The 12,736-nt window shown below is 43.9% G+C and overlaps 1 protein-coding gene across 10 annotated transcripts in view; it reads left to right on the top strand.

Annotated features, from left to right (window-relative positions):
* LOC111868278 (caskin-2) overlaps positions 1 to 12,736 on the top strand; it is a 433,019-nt gene that overhangs the window by 359,697 nt on the left and 60,586 nt on the right. Inside the window, exon 1 of one of the 10 annotated variants that reach the window (XM_033752993.1) lies at positions 1,664 to 1,685. The exons of the other annotated variants lie outside the window; for them this stretch is intronic. Within the exon in view, the coding sequence (XP_033608884.1) occupies position 1,685 (1 nt within the window). The 5' untranslated portion in view covers positions 1,664 to 1,684. Of the gene's footprint in view, positions 1 to 1,663; positions 1,686 to 12,736 lie in introns of those variants that run through there. 10 annotated transcript variants of the gene reach the window in all.

The raw sequence follows: 12,736 nt of genomic DNA, 5'->3' as shown, positions 1-12,736 counted from the left end.
GGCTTAAAGTCCCTCCCAGAGGACTTGTTCCCTGAATTTTTCCGCCCTTAAAAATTCCACGACCTCTGGCGGGTTTGAACCCGCGTACCTTGAGTCATGAGGTGGGAACGTTACCTCTAGACTACGGAGGCCGCTTAGCTCACATGTTTCGGCATCACTGTGCCATCCTCAGGTGTGTTATTTACATTAAACTATTGCACTGCTCGCCATCATGTGTCGTTTATAAAATGATTTAAAATGTATATTCTTCTTGTACTATAATAAAATTTATATACTCGTATATTAAAATTTGTTAAGATTTATCATATTATACGTCTTATTTAAAACTCGCGCATTATATTATTCTTCCACTATGGGAGTCCTTCTTCCTATATTTTGTGTATACTGTGTCTTGTGATGTGTCCTCCTTTTTTGGCTGCCTCCCAATGAGGCGGGGTTCGAATACATCCACTATAGTCCTGCGAGTCGTAGGAGGCGACGAAAAGGGAACCAGTGCCTGGGGATATAACTGGGACACCCTGTTCCTGGGGGACATAAATATGGGGACCTGGCCTTCCAGGTTGGGGGAGTCTCGAATCTGAGACAGTAAAATGTGGTTATGGGTGCCACGGGACTCGGACCTGAAAATGACTGCCCTGGCGAGAACCAGGAGCAGGTAAACGACAGACATCCTCTCATCAGAGAGGATCTTACATAAGGACTATGACGGCAAGGGTTAAGTTGGTGGGGAAAAATTTGTGGTCGTGAACCTCGAGGGGTTTGCCGTCAAGACGAACTGATGGGCAACCGCCAGTCGTAAAGTGACCCTGATTTTGACTCCATTATTTATATCTGCTGTATGTTGTCCGGTAAATTTAATTTTTAAGAAGAGGACTTGGTATCTGATTGGACTGCGGCCGTGTAGTCTAGTAGAAGTTTAATGCATTGTATGGCGTCACATGGGTGAAAGTGCCCTTCATAACTACCGCTGTGATAACCTCAGATCTAACATGGTGCTGCGTACTGTCTCGAGTGTCAGAGACTGCTGTACCGCCGTCCAGACTGTAGTCTTCCTCCTCCTCTCCTCAGCGTTTATCGATCTTCTCTCGCCCGAACGATGGGATCATGGGTTCGAATCCCACTAAAGGCATGGATGTCTGTGTGCTTATGTTGTCCTTTGTGTAGGTAGCGGTCTTGCGACTGGCTGATCACACTCCTAGGGAGTCCTACTGACTGTAAAAAAGATTACGAAACTGAAAAAGAGGTTAAGGACCCAACGAACAGCTGTAGAGCCGTTAATGACTGAGTAAAAGAAAACTCAACATAAGTATTGACTCCGTAATAACGGCGTTACATCCGTATCAGGGTTTTTCAGTTCACGGCACACCGAACAAGGCACACCATCAGATTTTAAGGAAAAAATTTATCATTGAAAAGTCGAGCAGTAAAACTGCGTATAATAGTTCAGTAGCTGAAATTATAATCTTTGCGTTATTTTAAAAGATAATGGTGATCATGGATTTTTTATTCCTCAAAATTGTCTCGCTTTTCGACCTTTCCCTTAATTCCCGCTGCACACCTGCGGGTCCTGTGTGACACATCGGCAAAATTCATATTGCAAATTTTAATTTATGTCTGTATTTCTTATTGTTACAGGTAAGTGAAGCCATTTTGCAACGTCAGATAACATTTCGTGCTGTAAGCAAGTAAGTACTTAATTTTATACCAAGGAAGTAATTTTTCATTCATATTAGCTTCTCAACAGTCAAGGAGGATGAGATGGGCAGGGCATGTAGCACGAATGGGGAAGACGAGAAATGCATATAGGATATTGGTGGAAAGGCCACAAGGAAGGAAACCACTGGGAAGACCAAGGCGTAGGTGGGTGTACAATATTAAAATGGATCTTAGAGAGGTAGGATGCGATGTTGTAAATTGGATTGCTCTGGGTCAGGATAGGGACCGGTGGAGGGTTCTTGTGAACACGGTAATGAACCTTCGGGTTTCAATAAGAGGCTGGGAAATTCTTGAGTCGTTGCAGAATTGGCGGCTCCTCAAGAATGGTTCAGCTCGATGAGTGAGTGAATTAGCTTCTCAAGAACGATCCTCTTCCATGCTATTGCTTACTGTGCCATTCTTGCTGTTTCTGAAGCACAGTTCAAACTTTGTCACTTTGAGGTTACTTCTGCAAGATGAAAAAGTAAAATTGTCCCTGTACTTAACTAATTAAGCACTGCGCCATGAAGGTGTATGGGAGAGTGGATGTAGAGATCCACTTTTTTTGACATCGGCAGCAGTTAGAGGTGAGTGGTCAGTTTCAGGCCCCGGCCGCTTTACCCCACGGAGAAAGAGCCACCAGTAGCTTTAAGATAGGAGGCTGCGTGAACCCCAGAACCGGTCTGGACGACGTGGAGAAGAGAAAATTCTTGACCCCTCAATCATTCATCCCGTGGACCGTCGCTATCCCGGTTCTGTAGTACTGAAACTACTTGTGTTTGAGGTGCACGTCAAACCTGCGTTTGGAGCCCCGGGGCGCAGTTTATGTAGTTACGTTTTGTGCAACAGATGTTCCCTGTTGCGTCACGCATCGGATAACGAGGCTCGCCCCAGCAGTGCGATGCATGCTTGTGACAATCCTGTAAATACTGCTCCTGAAGAGAGATGCCCCCTCGTCTCTAACCCTCTTGAGGGGTTACCGCCCTTGTTGCACGTGTGTCGTTTCATTTTCTGTCCCTTCACACCACACCCACAATTTTACCCCAGCTTCAGTAACTCATTTTGTTTCTAGCGGTGGAATGTCAACTTTGTTGCATATTCTGTTGCGAAACGTAACCAAGGGCATTCATATCACTGCTTCTGTTACTACTACCACTGCTACCACTACAACTTCTGTTACTACCACCACTGATTCTGTTACTACTACCACTGCTACCACCACAGCTTCTGTTACTACTACCACTGCTACCACCACAGCTTCTGTTACTACTAACACTGCTACCACCACAACCACTACAACTATTACCGCTGCCTGTTACAGGGATACCCTTACCTTTACCTGTTCTCTATGAGTCTGGAACTTGATCTCGCCTTCCATGTAGGCCAGTACGATTTCGAATGTCTGAGAGGACTTTGAGGAGAATAGTTGAACAGGAGAGGGGAGAGGAGAGTGTGGAGTGAACACCGTAATGAGGAGCTTACAATTTATACGCCTATTACTAAAATATTAAAAGTAAAAAAAAAAAAAAGTAAAGCTATAGTCCTTAATGGACTGATTTTACAAATAAACGGAGATATACAAAAAAAGAATTCCTGTAACAGGCCGTGAAGGTCCATAGGGTTGTGAGACGTTGAGGGTCCCACATTATCTAGACAGTCGGCTCAAAGATGGCGGTAAGGTTGTCAGCCTTACGCGCCGGCCGCGCTGTAACTAGTGCCATACGAAAACTGTGAGTAAAAACAGTAATTATTATAATGAAAACCGTATACGGTTTTCTTTGTTTGCCAATAAATGATGCCGAAAATGGTGAAAACTAATTTCACCGATATCTGAATTAACAATTCTGACGGATGTTTACGGAAGACATGAGTAAATGTAGCTGAATGTGACTTTAAGATTTGGATTTTTATGGCGTCAGCCCTTCACGTCACCCCTTCACGCTCCCCAGTTAGCAACCACTGCTTCAGAAGAAAGGCAGACATGTTGGATATCGTTGTCTAAAACTGAAAACTTTGCGTTTCTCCTTCACAGTTCCGAGATATTTTAATTACGTGGTTCCAGTTTTCACAACTTCAACCCAACCTCCTATCCAATGTGTACTGGGGGCTCTTTCCCCGGGGTAAAGCGGCCGGGTCGCGAAGCTGTCTACTCGCCTCCAGCTAGTGACGAAGTGAAAAAATTTGGATCTATACATCCACTCCGCCATACACCATTTCGTAGTGCTTAATTAATTAAGCACAGGGACAACTTTATCTTTTTACCTTAATTACTTGCGGGTAATCAGCGGATGTCTCATGGAACACCCTGTATATTCGTCGTTATAAAATTACCTATATATTTCCGTTAGAAATTGCTAGCTATTTCAACGTGTTTTTTTTTCAGATAATTTAAGATGACTGTGACACATTTTATGGCAGTGAAGTAGCCAGAAACACCCTGTATTTCTGTGTCATGCTACATGTATCAGCGAAAGGCAACGCTGATTGAGAGTGGGTGTTTAATGCTTGCTGAGTGTTAGTTCTGAGAACTGCAACCGGTCACGTTCCGCCTATACAACTGATTGCCCCATAAGTAACAGTCATAACCAAGAAGTTAGGCACGTACTGCCTCTCAACACTGTAAACCGTGTGACTAATAGTCACCAGCAACTGCAGGTACTGGAAAGTAAGTTTAACCGTGACGACTATAAAGACGGACGAACGTCTGGTGATGGGCGCCGCTGTCACGTATAATCTCGATTCAAAGTGACATCAGTATACAGGATGTTCCAGGAGGAAAGGTCAATATTCTGGAAGGTCAGTCTAAGCAAAAAATGTATAAGTACATGTGTCCTATTCCGAACGATTTCCGAGATAGAGCTATTTCACTGTACAGTCCCAGAATTGTTGACAAAAAAGATATATTACATACTGTTTCTAATATCGGAATTTATTGTTCAAGTGACAAAGTTGGTACAGTTTACCTGGTGTATATACTTTTTCGAAAATTCTACCGTCAACTTCAGTGAACTTTGCAACTCGTGTGAGGACATGGCGTGTTGCTAGTCTGTACAGTGAAATAGCCTGTAACAGGCCGTGAGGAGCCATGCGGTTGTGAGACGTCGAGGCTCCTACATTTTCTAGACAATCGGCTCACAGATGGCGGTGAGGTTGTCAGCCTTACGCTCCGGCAGCTCCTTTCTATTTTTGCCTTTGATTACGAAAGCGTGTGATACCGTTTCAAGGAGTCTCTACGTTTTGAAGATGAAGACTTACTCAAAATAAGGGGATTTAATTTAAATTATTCGCTGTAACATTATTAAAATGGTAAAGTAAATAAATTTGTCCATGCTTAACTAATTAAGCACTACACTATGAAGACGAATGGGGGAGTGGTTGTACGGATCCACGTTTTCTTGACCTCGGTACTAGTTAAAGGTGAGTGGCCAGCTTCACGCCTCGGCCGCTTTACCACCCCGGGGAAGGTGCCCCCGGTACCCATTGGATAGGAGGCTGGGTGGACCACAGAGCCGGTCTGGACGACGTGCAGAAGATTCTTGACCCTACTGGGACTCGAACTCCGACCCCTCGGTCGTCCCGCACGTAGCTAGTGGCTATACCGACTGAGCTATGCCGGCTCTTTTATGAAAGTTGTACTATGCTTTATTCTCGACGTATTGTAGGTACTATACTCGTAATGCAGGACATTTTGCTGGAGACACTGAACTCCTCATCCGTAAGTTTGCTAATGAAGTCGTAGCGTGCCCACAGATGTTTTAGTGAAAGTTTACCGTGTCTCAGTGTATCATCACGAACACATACACATAGGATGCAGTTAAATGTTAATATGGTCTGAACCCCAACGTCCAATCTGCCTGCTAAAGAGTGTTGTCACGTGTAGGAGGTACGCGTGACGAAAATAACGGGTTCTAGTTCGGATGATTGGATTTATTGGATACTTTTTTTTTTAATTCGCTTAGTGGGGTTGGAGTCCTGTTGAGTCCACTCAGCACGGCGGCCACTGATTGGCCTATTGTACCTGCCTCGGGTGATTATGATGATGGAGAATTTGGTGGAATGAAAATTGACATGGGAAACCGAAGTACTCGGAGAAAACCTACCCCAGCGCCACTTTGTCCACCACAAATCCCACTTGACCAGACCCCGGGTTTGAACCCGGACCGTCGCGGTGGGAAGCCAGCGATTAACCGCATGAGCTATGGCACGACCATATTGCATACTTATAGTATGTTAAAGTTGTCCCTGTGCTTAACTTATTAAGCACTACACCATGAAGGCGTATGAGGGACTGGGTGTATAGATCCACATTTTCTTGACCTCGGCACTAGTTGGAGGTGAGTGGTTAGCTTGACGCCCCTGCCGCTTTACCCTCGGTACCANCAGCGATTAACCGCATGAGCTATGGCACGACCATATTGCATACTTACTAGTAAGGTAAAGTTGTCCCTGTGCTTAACTTATTAAGCACTACACCATGAAGGCGTATGAGGGACTGGGTGTATAGATCCACATTTTCTTGACTTCAGCACTAGTTGGAGGTGAGTGGTCAGCTTGACGCCCCTGCCGCTTTACCCCCGGTACCCATTGGATAGGACGCAGGGCGGGTCCCAGAGTTGGTCCGGACGACGCGGAGAAGAGAAAATTCTTGACCCTATCGGCACTCGAACTCCGACTCCTCGGTCGTCCAGCCCCGATACTTAACTAGTCGTAATTACAATTAATTATTACACTATTGCTGCTATACACAATGTACAATCACTCCACACTAATCTCTTCAATCTATCTCCACTAGTCTTCACGGGTTTATAACACAGGAACTATAAAAGTCTCCATAAATCACACACTCACAATGCCACTGAACTATAGCACACAAAGTCTTCAGGCCGACTTGTAGTTTAAGTTCCCATGGTTATCTCCTTGCCTGCTTGTTCGCATGCTTCTCCCGGTAATATTCACTCATAACTGGCCTGAACTGAACTGGCAAAGTCAAACAGTTACCTTACGATTAGCGGTTTACCGCCAATCTGTTCGCCTTGGCGCTAGGCCCCTTGAGACCCACGACCAGAGATTTTTTCCAACTGAACTCTCGCGATAATAGTCTTTATGTAACATCCTCTCTGACGAGAAGATGTGTCTGTCTCTTATGAATATACCTGGTTTTTCGTCAAGTGTATATTTCGCACATATAACATGTTATTGAAAATTCTTCCTTTTGCACTACACACAAGTCCTCTGTCAGTACAGGCTTTACAGAGCAGATCATGCCTAACTTATGGTATATTATGCTACAACGGCAACTTAGCCATTTGAACGGTCGTATGCTACTGTTGCATGGCACGACGACATAGAAAACACAGCCTCTTCCATTGTTACATAACCTAGCAACGGACTGTTTACCAAGAATCTGTCTTCGCGGGCAGTTGTTTACCAACACATTGCCTAGCATTTGGTGTACATGTAACAATATGTTTCAAACTGAAATGTATTGATCTACTTCAGATGTTTGTTTTATTGTTTCAGATATTTCTTCGTAACTTTATTAAAAGCTTAGAGACGAAGGAATTATTTTCCCATACTGCTGCATAGTGCGTTTCGTTTTTGTTTGGTTGCGTTGCGTCATTCTGTATGTATCACATTCCACGTACAAGAAGCATTTTGTCATGCCAGCATATGTTGCTTACTGTGGAGTAGCTGCGGCCAGCCACGCCGTGAATGTAAATCAGATATGACGTATTCATTCAAACTTTTAGTAGCCATATCTCATCATTTTAGAGTTCCGGGAACTGAACTGTGCAGCTGCGCAGACTTTCACTGCTTATGGAGCGAGGAATAATACGTGTATATAAAAACCTTGGGCATTGTCGAACTGAAACTTAAAAATGACATATCTGTATAGCAATGACTGTATAACATGAAGAAGCTGGCCTTTAAGGGAGGCCCAAAGTTTGTTAACTTGTTAAAAAGAACCTCCAATTGGGCCCCGTCATAAGTCTCATGTGCCAAGCTGTTATCGTCACACCAAATTCATTTAAGACTTATTATAATGTCCTTCCATCTATGCCTAGATCTAGTGGATTCTTTTCTTCATAAATAAAATGTACGCATTTGTTATCTTATCGATGCGTGTTATTTGTCCAGCCAATATAATTTGGTTTGATCATAGTAATGTTATTTGGTGTGGAGTACGGGGAACTTTATGAAGATGTTTTAGTATTAACATAACAGGTCAAGGATGACTGACTCCATGGAGTAGAGTGTAACAGTTGCGTATCTAGTCGGAAAATTTCATATCTTATTTTGGAACCTGATGCTTCGTAATCATGTTAAATCCGCTCCCCCAACTAGGCTCTCCTGAGCAACATATATCCGTTCGGTAACGCCCTTGAACCTTATGTCTGTAAGATTCATTTTAATATTGTCACGTGTATGGCGTGGGTATAGACGTTGTATGGATTGTGAATGGATTTATTGACCACTTATACGCACGACTCGGAACTAGAAGCAATTGCAACGTCACAACGACCCACTGACGCGGCTAGCCGCTCGCGACTAGTCGCGTCAGTGGGTTATCAGCTTGAACCGCAGTTGAATAATTGGCCGCGAGCGACTCGACAGTCGCACCGCGTTAGTGGGTTATGCACCATGTGCACCAAGGCTGAAAATCCACTGACGCGACAAGCCGCGCGCGGTTTGTCGAGTGTTGTCGCTCGCGGCCGTTATTTGTATTGCTTTTATGAGCCGCACGCGGTTAAGTTTTGGAACGCGGCAGACAGGCGGCAGAGCTGTCGCACGCCTAATATGTAAACGGACGCGCGCGACAAAGAGCGGCTAGCCACTCGCGACTAGTCGCGTCAGTGGGTTCTCAGCCTTAACATTTCAATATTTCAGGTAAAAATATTCTCCCCAGTGCTACTCCTTTGTTCTTACTTAAGAGCAAGAGCTTGAACTTCCATTTGCATAAAAAACAACGCTTAAAAATTGATAAATATCCTTGGAAAAATCTTCAAAATGTCTTACGTGTGGAGCAGTACCTTTATTTTTCTTCCTATCTGCCCCCCCCCGACAGTTTTATATACATTTAGGCGTTTATAAGACGACTTGCACGTGGTAACCGTTGTCACGGAACGAGATTTTAGTCAGCATGACACGTGACTGGAAACAAGCTGCATTAACTTACTTACTTAACTTTCTTACTCAATTCCAGTCATCCTCATTTACATGTTTTCTCCTGACACCCCCGAAGAATCCTGGGACTTTGTAGGAACGAATCTCTGCTCCCCGTACTGTCGCAAGAATTCAGTCTGCAACCGTCAGCATTTATCACGCACCTAAGAATGATCACATATTTTAAAGAATTTCACACGTTGACCTTGTGGGTCGGACAGTTCAGCCTCTTAAATAATATTACTGCTTCCTTAAATGTTGGTTAAATGTGATTATAAATCATTCCTAATTATTAAAATATCTCTTTTAATATTGTGGTGGTTCGCCAAAGAAAATTCAGGCTGTAAATGGTCCGTGGTCTACAGAAGTTTTGGCACCCCTGCTCTAGGGTATTATCATTATGCATATTCTGTCAAGTTGGCACTCCTGAACTCTTCAAGTTCATGGAGCGCATATTCAGCGAAATCATGATAGAAAGTGTCTCTCAAGGGCCATAACGTGCAAGAGAGGATCGGCTGAAGGGGTTATCTGTAGGAACCGTGGTCAGAGATGCGAATTTTAAAACATTCCCTTTGCATTTTCAACACGCGTTTTACTAGTAGACTGATTATAATCAGTCNTTCTAAAATCCTAGACACCAAAAAAAAATTTTTTTTTTGTAGGCCTGTGTTATTGAAGTCAGTCATAACTAACTCCATGGAGCTGAGCCCTTCTTGAGAAACCGCCAGTTGTGTAGCTATTAAGAACTTCCCAACATTTTATAGAATCCGAAGGTTCACAAGAGCCCTCCACGGTCCCTATCCTGAGCCAGATCAATCCAGTCCATACCATCCCATCCTAGCTCTCTAAAATCCGTTTTAATATTATCCACCCACCTACCTCTGTGTCTTCCTTGTGGTCTCATTCCGTTTGGCTTTCCTACCAAAATCCTGTATGCACTCCTTTTATCATCCATTCGTGCTACATGCCCTGACAGTCTCATCCTCCTCGATTTGAACATTCTAACTATACTTGAAGAAGAAGAGTACAGGTTAGGAAGCTCCTCATTATGAAGTTTTCTCCAACCTCCTGTCACTTCACCTCTCTTCGGTCCAGATATTCTCCTCAACACCTCAGACACCCTCAGTCTATGTTCCTCCATTAATGTGAGAGACCAAGTTTCACACCCATACAGAACCACAGGTAAAATTATAGTTTTTGTATATTCTAATGTTTATGTTTTTGGACAGCAGACGAGAAGACAAAAGGTTCTGGACTGAATGGTAGCAAGCATTGCCCGAGTTCAATCTCCTCTTAATTTCCTCCTGAATCAGGTTTTGATTTCTTATCGTCGTTCCCAAATAAATCACAGTGACGCCCAATTAGAGTACTTCTAATGGTTCTGCAGCCCGGTTTTGGCCCTAGCCGCTTCTTGCAGTTTCTGAATCTTATACACAATCGGTAGGACTCCTTGGACGGGGGATCAGCCCGTCTCATGGCCCCTACCTACACAGGACAGTAGAACACAGAATAAAGGCAGACATCCATGTCTCGAATGTGATTCGAACCCACGATCCCAGTGTTCAAGTGGGCGAAGAGAGCATGCCTCAGACCACGCAGCCGCTGTTCTGTGAGTCAGACTGCAACGTACCTCAGGGACTACCGCTTTCACAGTTTTAAATGCAGTCATTAAAACGTTCTGGTTTCTTTCTCTCAATTGAAACATGGCAAGGTGGGAAATGTTCCAGATAAAGGCAGCTTGTTTGTAGCCCTGCTGGAAACATGGCGTCCAGGCGCGCAGGGGGAGAACTAGCTTGTTAGTTATCTCATCCCTGCTCCTCGTTGCTATGGTGAGCAGATATTTATTTCTAGAGCTGTGTGTTCGAGTCGTACCTGAGGGCAGAACCCAGCTGCAGTAAAGTGTATTCCTTTCTGTTCCTTATTCATATCCTTTTGTCTTCCATCTCCTTCTTTATCTTCAACACTTCTTCCTTTTCTTCTCTTCTATTTCCTTTTCCCTTTCTTTTTCTCCTAATCTTCCTTTCCTGCTCCTCCTTCATATCCTCTTCGGCCATATAATCGTTTTCTTCTTTTTTAGCCCACTTCCCTAATTTTGAAAAAAAAATGAAAGTATGCTTATGCTGTCACCATGCTGTCTGAGTATCCCGTTAGCTTTTGAATACCTGAACCAATCTTTATGAAACTCAAAACACGTTACAATATATATCGTGGCACTTGAACTCATCTCAACGGCGTACCTCATAAAACCTTTCCCATCAGTCTGTGTCTGTTATGTGTAACTCCCTCTGTCATTGCTAGGCAACGGCTCCCTAAACATTACTGCTGCAACGAATGCACAAACTACAACAGAATTGTTGGAGGCATAATTTTCNATAAAAACACGTTTACATAATCACCATTCTGATTGTGTGGGTCTTTCCCCCCCCCCCACCAATTTTTCAATTCCTGAACCAATCTTAATGAAACTTGGTATGTATATCATGGCACCTGAGCTGATCTCAACGGCGTACTTCATAAATCTGTCCCGTAAGTCTTTATGTCTATCCCCCGTTATCGTTGCTAGGCAAGGATTCGGTACAGTATATCCTTCCTTTCGTTGCTAAGCAACGGCTCCTTGAACACGTTCCCGCTGCAACAAATACACGCAACAATAGAAGAATTGTTTGTCGCGCATGTCTGTGGGTCTGTCTGTATAACTCCCTATCGTTGCTAGGCAACATCTGGAAAAGACGTTCCCGGGGCAACGAAGAATTTTTGGAGGCGTCGTTTTCTATGCGGCCCGTGTCATATCATAGTAAACTAGGCAATTAGTTTTTCCCATAACTCCTTGTCCTTTCATTCTATTCCCTTTTTCTAATCCATCTTATCCTCCCATATTCTTCCTTTCCTCCTTCTCTCTGCAGTGCTGTCACACACACAACTGTGCTCTAGTGCCTGAGAGGTTTAGCGCTGTCTTCATGAAGCTATATTTTCGATATAGACACGTTCTGTAGCACTGTATATTGATGAAAGGAGCTGTTTAACAAATGCTGTGCTGACTGTTACCCTCGTTTGAAGTATCATATAGCCTACAGCGCATTACGGATTTGGCGCTGTCACAGTCTTCAGGTGGCTGGCTGTCACTTTCCCTGTAGCGATAGATTTGTTATTACTACAGGATTGCTTTTGTTATTATTACAGCCTTTCTACACCTACAGTAAGCTATAAAATGTTCCTGTACAGTCACGGAAAGTGCAGTTCTGCACACTGTTGCAGGTCCCTATCAGGCTGTACGGTGACAGCAGGAACCTAAATAGCTTTACAGCCTCTCTGCACCTACAGTAAGCTATAAAATGTTCCTGTACAATCAGGAAAAGTGCAGTTCTGCACTGTTGCAGGTCCCTATCAGGCTGTACGGTGACAGCAGGAACCTAAATAGCTTTACAGCCTCTCTACACCTACCGTAAGCTATAAAATGTTCCTGTACAGTCACGAAAGTGCAGTTCTGCACACTGTTGCAGGCCCTATCACGCTGTACGGTGACAGCAGGAACCTAAATAGCTTTACAGCCTCTCTACACCTACCGTAAGCTATAAAATGTTCCTGTACAGTCACGAAAGTGCAGTTCTGCACACTGTTGCAGGCCCTATCACGCTGTACGGTGACAGCAGGAACCTAAATAGCTTTACAGCCTCTCTACACCTACCGTAAGCTATAAAATGTTCCTGTACAGTCACGAAAGTGCAGTTCTGCACACTGTTGCAGGCCCTATCACGCTGTACGGTGACAGCAGGAACCTAAATAGCTTTACAGCCTCTCTACACCTACCGTAAGCTATAAAATGTTCCTGTACTGTCACGAAAAGTGCAGTTCTGCACACTGTTGCAGGCCCTATCAC

Source organism: Cryptotermes secundus, unplaced genomic scaffold, assembly GCF_002891405.2.
Source record: "Cryptotermes secundus unplaced genomic scaffold, Csec_1.0 scaffold1003, whole genome shotgun sequence".
NCBI lineage: Eukaryota > Metazoa > Arthropoda > Insecta > Blattodea > Kalotermitidae > Cryptotermes > Cryptotermes secundus.
Note: the sequence above shows the minus strand (reverse complement) of the source record. Positions and strands in the feature narration are given on the sequence as shown.